We start from the raw sequence: 12,680 nt of genomic DNA on the forward strand, positions 1-12,680 counted from the left end.
TTGAGAGGAATGAGGGATTTGTCCTTACAAACAAGCTGTGGGTCTGCTGGTAGATAAACCCAGCACTAAGAGATAAAAGAAACAATGGGAAGGATTCCACTGATTGGAAAAAGATATTTGCCTTTACAAATAAACTTTAGGTTTGCTGATAAATGAAATTGAATATTGAAAGATGAAAGAAACAATGAGGAAAAACCCTAAATTCCATAAGAATTAAAAATTAAAAGGGAGGGTTATACACTAGAGGGAAATCTTTGGTATCAGGTGTATTGGGAAGTCTGTACCTCTCAAGTACCTCAGCCAATGGGGAAAGAGAGAAGGGAAATGTGGCCAGAAAATTGGTATAAAAGGGAGGTTGGGTTCTCCAAAGATTGGAGAGGCCCCAGGGGAATGCCCCATGGCCTCTCCCTTTATTCGAATTAAGTGAAAGGACTCCTCTGTCTCCTTTTTGGACATAAACCTCTGATGTTTGTGGATTAATTTTCCTGACATTTTTAACCAAGTGTTTCCAAACTTGAAATCCTTCATGGCAAGAGAAGACTTGGGAAATCTATGAGGAATATCAGCCTAAGTCTTATTTATCACAGAATTCACAGAATCACCAGGTTGGAAGAGACCTTAAAGATCATTGAGTCCAACCCAGCCCCAACAGCTCAACTGAACCCTGGCCCCCAGTGCCACATCCAGGCTTTGTTAAACACACCCAGGGATGGTGACTGCACCACCTCCCCAGCAGAACATTCCAGAACTTTATCACTTTATCCTCCCTGCTGTTTAAACTACATGCAATACAACACTGGAAATGTGACAAACCCATAGTATTAACTACTGTTAATACTGGCAGAGTAAGTCAATTCTTTGAGTACTTACTCTTCAGAGTAATTTATTCTTTATATAAAGAGCCAAATATATTTAATATGCTTAAATATCACAGCCAAAAGGACATTCATGATGTAGCAGGTTTTCCAGTGTTTATGGGACTTGTTGAGCACAAATAAACATATTTAATTTATAAAACACTTCTGTAGGTCACCCTTCAGACTGGTGTGTTTTCAAACACTTGGATACATGCAAAAATTCAATTCTCTTTAATTAACCATCTGTTCAGTCTCCTGCTCTTCATGATGTAGCTGCTGAAAAAACCAGTTTCACAAGCTAGCTGAAATTTTAGTAATTAATACATAGTTTTTAGAAATTATTATTATTTTCTTGAAAATATGCAGCTGTTAATGATATCATTATCATTGTTACTGATATCATCATCTTGATTTAATGATATCATTATCACCTGCTGTTAATGATATCATTAAATCAAGAATGGCAACATCTTGGTTTTTTCTTTTTTCTAATAAACACCTGGCCCAAATCCAAACCAAAGCACGTTGTACCTGGATGATTTTGGACAGTTCATCGAAGGAGTTCTTGCAGTCCCCACAGTACTCCTGGGCTAACTGCAGGATGTACCTGTTCACACTGGCTGAGGTAGAACTGATCCCTCCACTGCTGCCAGACTCATCCTGGAACAGGGAAAGCAAAGAGGAATCACAAAGGGAGGCTCCACACAAAAATAACAACAGCAGAGCAGCACCTGAGGCAAGGACTGCCTTGGGCAGAGCCAAGGCCAGTGTGTGCCCAGCCTGAGCTCTGTGCAAGCTGCACCTGGCCCTGCTTACCTGGGGCTTCTCAGGGGCTGCCTCGTTCACTTTGCACAGCAGGTTCTCCAGCTGTGGTCGGTGTCCCATCAGCTGGTGATACACCCTGTCAGCCTTGTCCAGCAGAGTGTTGATGTTTGTCACTGCCTGCCCAGGGAAAAGGAAAGGAAACTCTTATTTCATTTTCAGAACCACAACCACCAAGCTCCAAGTCTTGTCCTTTGCCTTTTTGGGGGGGAATCACTAAATTGTGACCCTGCAGCCTGGTTCTGCCCTGAGAAGCACTGTGGTGACACTACTGAGCACACCCCGTGGCACTACACTGAGCACACCGTGTGGCACTACTGAGCACACTCTGTGACACTACTGAGCACACCCTGTGGCACTACTGAGCACACCCTGTGGCACTACATGAGCACACCCTGTGGCACTACTGAGCACACCCTGTGGCACTACTGAGCACATCCTGTGGCACTACTGAGCACACCCTGTGGCACTACTGAGCACACTCTGTGACACTACTGAGCACATCCTGTGACACTACTGAGCACACCCTGTGGCACTACTGAGCACACCCTGTGGCACTACACTGAGCACACCCTGTGGCACTACTGAGCACACCCTGTGGCACTACACTGAGCACACCCTGTGGCACTACTGAGCACACCGGCACTACTGAGCACACCCTGTGGCACTACTGAGCACACCCTGTGGCACTACTGGGCACACTCTGTGACACTACTGAGCACATCCTGTGGCACTACTGAGCACACTCTGTGACACTAATGAGCACACCCTGTGGCACTACTGGGCACACCCTGTGGCACTACTGAGCACACCCTGTGGCACTACGAGCACACTCTGTGACACTACTGAGCACATCCTGTGGCACTACTGAGCACACTGATCCTTTGGGACAGGACACAGAGTGCACAGGGCTCTTCATTCATTAGCAGGGCTCCTCAGGTGGGATGGGAAGCCAACAAAATAACCCAAATCCATCCCCTTCTGCAGCAAGGCAAGGAGATGCAGTCAGTTCATAAGTGAGGCACTGAATGATGCCTTTTGAAGAATTACTTGTCTGGTGGAGCAAAACACAAACCCAGAACGCAACGGTCAGTGAGGAGCCTTGAAGGAGCACTGATTTTAACAGGAGATGGAGCTTTGCTGTGCCCACAAGAGGGGATGGAGCCCTGCTGTGCCCACAGAGTGCCAGAGCCCCAGGAGCTCCTGCCAGCCCCACCTTCTTGCGATCCTCCTCGTTCTCGATGGGGTCCACGGCGCAGCAGGGCTTGGCGTAGAGCATGAAGTCGAAGCGGGCGTATTTACAGAAGCCACAGGCATTGCACAGGAAAGGATCCTTCTCATCATAATTGATGGACCTGCAAGGAAGGCAGCAGCTCAAAACCTGCAGCTCAAGGCGATGGAACAAAGTGAACAGGCTCGGGTAAAAGAGATGGGTGACTTTAAACACCTCGGTGACCAGACTGCCCCGGGGAAGGGAAATACTTGAGAATCAAAACCTACAGATCAGGCAATAAAAAAAGTCCTTCCAGCAGTGCCACGTTCTGGCTGGAAAAAGCAGGAACAGAAATTGTTCCTAACAATTCCACTGTAATGACAGTAATTCCAGGCAGAAAGTCAGGCTGGGGCACTGTGTCCTTTAGGAGAACACAGATGAAGGAACTGTTCTGGTTTGTAGGGTTTGGCCTTTGCCCTGGAATTGACTGCACTTCTCCCCAGTGCAGAGCAGGGCAGCAGACAGAACTGATTTATAGCTCCCAGAGCTCCAGAAGGGATGTGGAAACCTTTCCACACACCAGCAATCACCAGGAAAGAGCCTGCTAAACACCTCGAATCCCATGAGAATTAGAGAGGAATAGGGACAACAATAAGGGGAAAGAGATATCAGATAAGGAGACAAAAGTGACAAAAGAGAAGTATTTCTAAGGCTGTAGTAGAAGTGTGAATAGCACACAGTAAATTACCCCTGAGCCGCTCTGAATGAGGAAAGCACAACAAAAGCCATGAATAGAACTGTCTGTCCAGCCCAGCCAGGGATCCTGGGGGAAGCCCTGCAATCCCCCAGCTGAACTCCAGCCTCCAGCCCAGGCAGGCCAAAAATAACCTGCTCCGGGGAATTCTGTGCTGTGAACTTCGAGGCTGGATGTGAAACTTCAGCTGGCTGAGAATTGTGCTCCCAGGCTCCTTTTGTTAGCCTGCATTACATTAAATCCCTGTAAGCCTGTTTTATACTTCCCCACTAATTTGATTGTGTGCTTGTATTAACCAGAATGGGGGATTTACATGGCAGGGGGTGTGGGGCACCCGGGAGGGCTCTGGGGGACACTCACACCTGCACTTGGGGCACTGCTACACATTCTGGGGACACCCACAGAGCTGCACTTGGGGCACTGGTAGATGTTCTGGGGACACAGGGACTCTGGGGACACACATAGGGACACTGGGGACACACACAGACCTGCACTTGTGGCACTGTTACACGTTCTGGGGGCAGACACAGTGACCCTGGGGGCACTGGGGGCACACACAGTGACACAGTGACACACAGACCTGCACTTGTGGCACTGTTACACGTTCTGGGGGCAGACACAGTGACCCTGGGGGCACACACAGTGACACAGTGACACAGGGGCACTGGGGGGGCACACACAGTGACCCTGGGGGCACTGGGGGCACACACAGTGACACAGTGACACACAGACCTGCACTTGTGGCACTGGTAGGCGTTCTGGGGGTCACAGACAGTGACTCTGGGAGCACACACAGTGACTTTAGGGACACACACAGTGACCCTGGCTTGCACTTGTGGCACTGGTAGACGTTCTGGGGGCACACACAGTGACTCTGGGGGCACACACAGTGACTCTGGGGGCACTGGGGGCACACACAGTGACTCTGGGAGCACACACAGTGACTTTAGGGACACACACAGTGACACTGACTTGCACTTGTAGCACTGGTACACGTTCTGGGGGCACACACAGTGACTCTAGGGGCACTGGGAGCACACACAGTGACACAGTGACACACAGACCTGCACTTGTGGCACTGGTAGGCGTTCTGGGGGCACCACAGTGACTCTGGGGGCACACACAGTGACACACAGTGACACTGACCTGCACTTGTGGCACTGGTACACGTTCTGGGGGCACACACAGTGACTCTGGGGGCACACACAGTGACACTCAGTGACACACAGACCTGCACTTGTGGCACTGGTAGGCATTCTGGGGGCACACACAGTGACTCTGGGGGCACTGGGGGCACACACAGTGACTCTGGGGCACACACAGTGACACTCAGTGACCCTGACCTGCACTTGTGGCACTGGTAGACGTTCTCGCCGCAGTTGCCGCACACGCCGGGGTTGGCGGGCACCGAGGCGCTGCAGCGCGGGCACTGCAGGGTCTCGGTGGATGCCTGGTAGTTCTCGTAGAAGTCGGCGAACTCGATCATCAGGTTGGAGGCCACGATGGGCAGGGGCAGATCGATCTTCACCTCCGTCTGCCCCGGGGTCAGCTGCACCTTCTTGGCCTTGTGCCAGCGAGCCGGCCTGCAGGAGGGAGGGAAGGGAAGGGAGGGAAGCAAAGGAAGGGAAAGGAAGGGAAGGTTTTCCAGAGGGAGTTCCCTCCCCACCCACGTGTGAGGAAAAGCCAAATGCAACCGTCTCGGCTCCAAATCTCCTTTAACTGGGATGAATGGAGAGCAGTTCTAGGATTCGTTTCCTTAGCTTCTGTATTGACATGATATGTAGCCAGAAATACATTTTAAGCCTTTATCCTCTTCATAGAGAGAGACTGTTTGGGATTAAAGAGCTGTTGATGCCTCATGGAAAAACTTTAATTCTACAGACATTTTCTAGGGATTTTCACCTCCATTTTTTTATTAGTAAGGACATTTGCATGAAAACAGGATATTTATTTCTTAAAGATCTCATCTGCTCCCACTGCTTATTCTCAACCTGAAGTCAGAATCCTCTCTTTGTGACATCATAATCCTCTCCACAGCAGCCACTTGTGATGTCACAGAGGATTAAGACTTCAAATAAGCAATAAGCGGCGGGCACAGATTAATCCCTAAGCCAGAGAGATCTGATTCTGGTGAGAACATCTCAAGAAGTAAGAAGGGGAAGCACATAAGCAGGACTGGCTCCAGACTGAGCAGTGTGTTGAAAAGGAGCCATTTCTGGTAGGTAAAACAGAGCTGAGTGAGACCATCCAACTTCTAATTTTAATTCTACTCTATGGCTTCAAAGAAACAATGTTAATGCTTTCAGCATTCCTGGACATGCTGCAAAGTCCAAATCCCTTTTGGAGTCAAACTACCCATGAAGTGCTCTCAGTTTTACTGCTGGTTCCCACACAATTAAGTCAGGTGCTTTAAAGCGAGCCTGGACAAAATCAGAATCCACAAATTTTATAGACATTCTTCAAGCTTCAGAGGAAATCTGGATCTTTGCTTCCACAATTGTAGGGGATTCAGAACAATCCCACCCAATGTGGGCTAAGAGTGATGAGTAATAGTCTAAGGAGGAACCTTGGGGAAAAACAAGCCAAGGGAACGAATCCAATTCAGAGACTGCACACAAAACTTGATGAACGTACTTGTTCTTCAGCTCCACGATGGCCTGCACGGTCCTGTTGTTGTAGTAGAGGTTGATGGTTCTCACCATCTTGGTTCGTTTCAGGTCCCCAATCTTCACTGTCACCTTGCTGATGGTGTGGCTGCCAATGAGCTTCACCACCTGCTGCGTGGTCGTGTAGCGCGTGTCCACTTTGATGGACGACAGCTTGATGTACTGGGGAGACAGAGCAAGGGCACACTGCCTGTCAGAGGGCACCCCAAAACCTCAGGGGCACAGGAAACCAAGGGTTGGGATCCCTGCTGTACTGGGGAGACAGAGCAGGGACACACTGCCTGTCAGAGGGCACCCCAAAACCTCAGGGCAACGGTTGGGATCCCTGCTGTAGGAACACACCCTTTCAGACACACCTAGGGCACAGGCCACAGAAAGGGCTGGGATCCCTGATGTACTGGGGAGACAAACCAAGGGAACACTGCCTGTCTGAGAGCACCCCAAAACCTCAGGGACACGGGAAACCAAGGGTTGGGCTCCCTGCTGTACTTGGGAGACAAAGCAGGAACACACTGCCTGTCAAAGGGCACCCCAAAACCTCAGGGACACAGGAAACCACACCTGGAAAGGGTTGGGATCCCCACCACTGGAAAGGATTTAATAACTGCAGTTAGTGCTGGTGTCATGCAGAGTAGCTGGAGCTGTGTCAGGGGAGGTTTAGGCTGGATCAGGAAAGGTTCATCCCCCAGAGGGTGCAGGCACTGCCCAGGCTCCCCAGGGAATGGGCACAGCCCTGAGGCTGCCAGAGCTCCAGGAGCATTGGGACAGCACTCCCAGGGATGCCCAGGGTGGGATTGTTGGGATGTCTGTGCAGAGCCAGGCTTGGATTTGATCCTTGTGAGCCCTTTCCAACGCAGGATGTTCCATGGCTGTGTGATTCCAGGGTTACTTACACAGAAAGGCACCTCGGGGTTGTTGCAGACAAGGCAAGGATCACTCTCCAGGTAGTAGCCATCAAATTCCACAAGCCCAGACAATGTGCTGGAATGAGGGAACAACACTCACACATGGACTTGGGCATTTGCTGCATTAAACCCAGGCCATTCAACTAGAATCACTTTAATTTCCCCCATTTCCCAGTCCCAGTGTGTAACAGAACTGTTCCAATGTAAATCACACTGGAAGGAACAGCTTTTAACTAAGCATTTTTATTGTAATTATCAATGGCCAAGGTGGGACCAAGAACATAACTCTCAAAACTGCAAATCTCTATTCTCCAGCTGGGCCTAAGATTTTATAGCATTTACTGACTGACAGCAGAAGAGCTCAAGCCAAGCTCTGCTGGAAGGGCCCAATGTCAGGTTTGCATCTGGCAGAAAGGATTCTGCTGCTCTCCCAAGCCCAGCAGGCACAAACCTCAGCAGAGCCCATCCCCAGCGCCTTCCCTGGGTACTCCCCATGGATGGAGCTCGGCTGGAAAGCCCTCCAGTGACCTGGATCAATGGCACAAGTGACTCACTTGTAGATGTTGGAGTTGGGGTGGTTGGTGAGAATGTGGTTTTGAGTCCGGAGGATCTCCACGGCCTTTTGGGAATATTCCTTCAGCTGAAAGAAAACCAGGCAAAGACATTCCTCAAAACAATGCTTTCATTGCTACACAGACACAAATATCCTCATCTTGTGGTGTTGCAGGTGCCCCAAAAGAAGTACACACCACACCCACAGGAATTTATGTGTTTAAATCATTATCCAGGACTGTAATTGATCCTAAAATTTGAGATTTACGCAGTGAGTGCTGTTTGTCAGTCAATCCCTGCAAGTGCCTGCCAAGATTTGTACAGGATTCCCCACTTTAAACATACTCATGCAAGTATCAATGGGTCTAAATTATTTGTTCTCAATCCCACTGATCCCCTAAAAGAGGCCACAACTTCCTTTGTTCAAAAACCATGGTTACAAAATATTTCTAAGAGCTGCAATATCAAAAATCTATAAACTGGAGCTGCCAGATCCACAAAAGCCTCCTGTGGGAAAGAAGTATTTTTCTCAATAAAAACCCACCAGCACAATTTCACCCCCAAAACAATAAAACAAAACCCCACACTTCCAAATTCTTTAAGGATCCTACTTTTTTTTAACATTAAAGTTCTAATAACATGAAGAATTTCCAGCAGAAGCTCTTCTGACAGAAAATCTGTGCCAGCTGTATCAAAAATGAGCACCTGGCATGCTGCACCTCCCTTCTGGAATGTCACTGTACCTTTTTCTCAGTCTGCTGTGTTTTCAGGGAGAAATATCCCAGGAGATCTACAAACTGGGCAGCCTTTCTTCCATAGGCTGGGAGCTCTGGCCAGATGGACCACATGAGATCCAGCAGTAACTCCTGCTGGGACTTGTTGGAGTTCCTGTGGGGTGGATTACAGACAATCAGGGTTCTTGTGCAGAAGAACATAAGCTCCAGTCCACCAAAGTGGGAAACCATCATCTTGCAGAGCCCACAGAGCTAAATCCCACCATCCCTTGAACCCATCTGTTTTCCAGCACTCCAAAACAAAAGCAGCTGTCCTGCAATAACTGAAGGGAGCTCTGAAGGAATCCAGCCCCCCAAAGCACTCCTCTCCCCACACAGCTCCCAACTTTTCACGGTGGGAGTCTGGATCTGCCTCAGAAATTCACTTTGCCCACAAACACCTGCTCCTGGTCACGACAGGAGTGAGATTTTACAGGCAGAAATGAAGTGCTCCTTGCAGGTGACAACTGAGATCGATCACGGTTAAGTCACAACTTCCACCTCTGGCCCCAGTAACTGCAAACCACGAGGGCAATTCCAGAGGGGCCCAACACCTGCAGGCTCCAGCGTCCTTCAGGGAGAGGCTCTGGCCCTGAGGCAGCCCCAGGCTCACCTGTAGATGTGCAGGGCCAGGCAGTGGGCCTGCCACCTCACTGAGGAGGAGTTGGATTCCAGCAGGAAGCAGCGCAGGAACTGGATGAGGGTCTCCTTGTCAGCAAACTTGTTCAGCTGGTTCACCAGGGCCGTGCACAGCTGGTCCTCCTGGCTGCCTGAACCCTCACCTAGGGACACAGGGAGGGCTTTAGGGAGAAGATAAATGCAGCACCTCACAGGCAGGCCACTCTGCTATTTCAAAGAGTCAGGATAATGGGGACAAATTATTATGTTTCAGGTAACAAGAAAGTTTAATATTCATGTCTTTTTCAAAAATATAACCCAGCACTCCTGATTAACAGGAAAAAAACTGCAGGAAAACTTGCCAGTGAGGACGTGAGAAATGTGCTACACAACCTGATAAAAAGAAAAGGACTGACCATGAGGCAATGAAAAGACTCACAGAGAACCATCTGATGGTGAAAGCCAAAGCGGCTCCTTGAAGAAAAGCCAAGAGAGAATTTATGCCCGTGACTTTTATAGGGAAGCTTAATTACTTTCCCAGGACTGTGGATATTCATTAAGCAGCAGCCCTGGCTCCAGCAGAGCTTCCAAGGCAGCCAGAGGAAACAAGTCTGAACACAATCACTGCAGAGCACAGCTAACTGGGTGTGCATCCCCAGGATTTGTTTTAATCCTCGTGAGCCTTTCAGCCTCCTACAACCCAGGATGGGCAAGTTAAGTGGAAGCTGCTTCATCACTAGATTAGGTAACACCATTAGACAACTTCAAACCCACTCAAGGCAATAAACACCGCGGGTTTGGGATGTCCTCAGCACGTGGTTTCAGCCCAACTCTCAGGACACACTGCTTCACCTTAGTCCCCTCTGCACATGGGAAAACTGCTCCTCTCTCCTGATTGTGGCTGTGGGTGCCCTTGCCACGAGCCATGACCCTTTCCCAACAGCAGGATTTATCATCCAGCTCTTTCTGAACAGAGTAAGAAAGGCTGTGAGGAGCAGACTTGCTCCCTAAAACCACAGGACAGGGCCCTGCTGCCCCTCACCCTCTCGCTCCTTCTCCTTTTCCTCCTTCTTGCTCTTTTTGGTGGAGGATTTGCTCTGCGCTGCCGCCTGCCCTGAGCCTGATGCTGCAGGAGCTGAGCTGGAAGAGGTGCTGGAAGCTCCAGAGGATGAAGCCACAGACAGCACTTTGCTGCCACACAGAGCACAAGACAACAGCTGCAGGAGAACCGGGGACACTCCTTCGTCTACCAGGAAGCTGACTTGGAGCAGGAAATAGAGAACCGCTGTGGAGGAAAGGGGAAAATGTTTGAATCACACAATCATGGAATTTCCTGAGCTGGAAAAGGCCCACAGGGATTGAATCCAACCCAGGTCCTGCACAGACACCCCAACAATCCCACCCTGGGTATCCTTGAGAGCGTTGTCCAAATGCTTCTGGAGCTCTGGCAGCCTCAGGGCTGTGCCCATTCCCTGGGGAGCCTGGGCAGTGCCTGCACCCTCTGGGGGAAGAACCTTTCCCTGATCTCCAACCTAACCTTGCTCCATGCCACTAAAGGCTGAATTAAAAAAGAAAAGAAAGAAACAAAAAAGTAAAAAAACCCAGCCTAAACCAAAAGCCTTTGTACACAAGAACCAAACTCCCACAACTGTCCTGTCCCTGGACCATAGAAGCCTAACACTGGGGTACACCAGGTACAGTGGCTCATCCCAAATGACTCCCTGGCACAATGGCAGCACAAGCCAGAGAACACAGATCTCCTGTTCCTCTAAGTTATCCATTACACCACATTTTGCTCTTTAGCCAAGGACCAGATGCAATTAGGGCACTGGGATAATTAGTACTGGAAACAGTTCAGTCCTATTAAGACCCTCATCTGTGCTGAGCTTCGCCATCTGAGCCACCTCGATCCCAACCACGACACCACTGCTCCCCCAAGCCCTGTGAGACAGAACTCACAGTCATCCTTGATGCAGAATTTCTGCCAGTTCACTGTTCTCTGCGTGGCAATCTCTGCACAAGCCTTCAAATGTTCCATCTGCAGGCACAAAGGGATGGGATCAGAGCACATCAGCGCTCCTGTCACACCAACACCACCCCAAGGCCCTTTCCCTGCTCCTGCCCTTACCAGGGAGATCAGGGTGTCGTACTGCAGGGCAGAGCCTGAGCTGGCTGTCACCACACTGGCCCTCAGGAAGATGCCCTGCTCCTCCAGCAGCTTCTTGATGCCACGCACGTGCGAGTCCAGCGTGTGCAGGTCCCGCAGCTGCCGGTACTTGTCCTTGGAGCCGCAGATGAACAGCAGCAGCTTGCGCACCTGGCGCCGCACGAACGGCGTCTGCTGGATCATCAGGTACTGCAGGGGGAAGCCAGGGCACAGTAAGATCACACTGGCCACCAAAAATGAGGGGTTTCTTCCAAAAGGTAAACAGATAGGAGATGAGTTCGCCCAGCTTTAATTCTGTAAGTCCCAGGCAGAACAGACACTGCACAGCAGCACTGTACCACTTGCTGGAAACATCTCCAACCTCAAACAAACACCCAACCAAGGCTAATTAAGAAATCCTAACTCATACTTGTGTAAATGTAAGATAACTTGTTATGTCAAGTAGGAAGCAAACTGAGAACACAAACACCAAATATCTTCCTGATTTCTTTTTTAAGGCCCAAGTACCAACAGCTGAGCATGATGTTACATTTTTCCATCTCACAGCAGGTTTTCTCCCTAAGCTTTGTGGCAGCAACCACTGAGTTTCAAGAAATAACAGCAACCTCATTTTTCATGTGTGTTTTCCTACAGATTCCTGTTCAACAGAAATACACAAAGCCAACTGTTCACCTTCTTTCAAGGGGATTAAAAATACAAGATGGAGCTGAGATCAGCCCTGCAAAAACTCATCTCTCCCATGAAAGAAATCATTATTGGAGTTTTCTTGTGGAAATCTGCAGGTGTATCATGTTCTTGCTTACCTCAGACAAAAAGTAGAACCAAGAGTGATCAAAGATGGGCGGGGGGATGCGGGAGTTGGTGTCTGCAATCTTCTTGATCTGGTAGGGCAGGCGCAGCACCATCTCTGTCAGGAGCTGAGTGTAGGCCTCAAAAACATCTGCAGCATGACCCTGGCAGCAAGAGAAATCCCTCAGGCTCTGAGCACACCCAGTGTGGTGCCATGATGAATGACAGGGTGCTTTTGGTGAATTTTTAAAAACAACACATTTCTGCCCCTTTGCAGCCCAAAGAACGTTCCCAAATGATGAGTAAGAACCTGCACAAAGCCTTGAACTGGATGGCAGCTGTGAGGATGCACTAAGCTAGTCTGGAGCAATAAAGCAGTTCAACTCAGCAGACATTCTTACATTTAATCAGGCTTTTTGCACTGCACCTGTACAAACACCAAACCACGGCATAATGGCACCACAGTGGTGCAACAAGCCTGGGAATTACTGTGGAAATTCCCATCCACCATTCCACTTCCTTGGCACACTAAGTTCAGGAATTCTGCCTGCCAAGCACAGGCAG

General features: G+C 49.4%; 1 protein-coding gene across 1 annotated transcript in view; it reads right to left on the reverse strand.

Annotated features, from left to right (window-relative positions):
- The window catches only part of UBR4 (ubiquitin protein ligase E3 component n-recognin 4), a 90,128-nt gene that overhangs the window by 30,185 nt on the left and 47,263 nt on the right, over positions 1-12,680 (reverse strand). The window contains 13 exon segments of the mRNA XM_030963622.1: positions 1,389-1,517; positions 1,674-1,799; positions 2,896-3,034; positions 4,990-5,229; positions 6,281-6,474; positions 7,206-7,293; positions 7,772-7,857; positions 8,513-8,657; positions 9,156-9,324; positions 10,203-10,445; positions 11,120-11,198; positions 11,289-11,516; positions 12,131-12,280. Of these exon segments, the coding sequence (XP_030819482.1) occupies positions 1,389-1,517; positions 1,674-1,799; positions 2,896-3,034; positions 4,990-5,229; positions 6,281-6,474; positions 7,206-7,293; positions 7,772-7,857; positions 8,513-8,657; positions 9,156-9,324; positions 10,203-10,445; positions 11,120-11,198; positions 11,289-11,516; positions 12,131-12,280 (2,016 nt within the window).

This window comes from Camarhynchus parvulus, chromosome 21, assembly GCF_901933205.1.
Source record: "Camarhynchus parvulus chromosome 21, STF_HiC, whole genome shotgun sequence".
NCBI classification, from domain to species: Eukaryota; Metazoa; Chordata; class Aves; order Passeriformes; family Thraupidae; genus Camarhynchus; species Camarhynchus parvulus.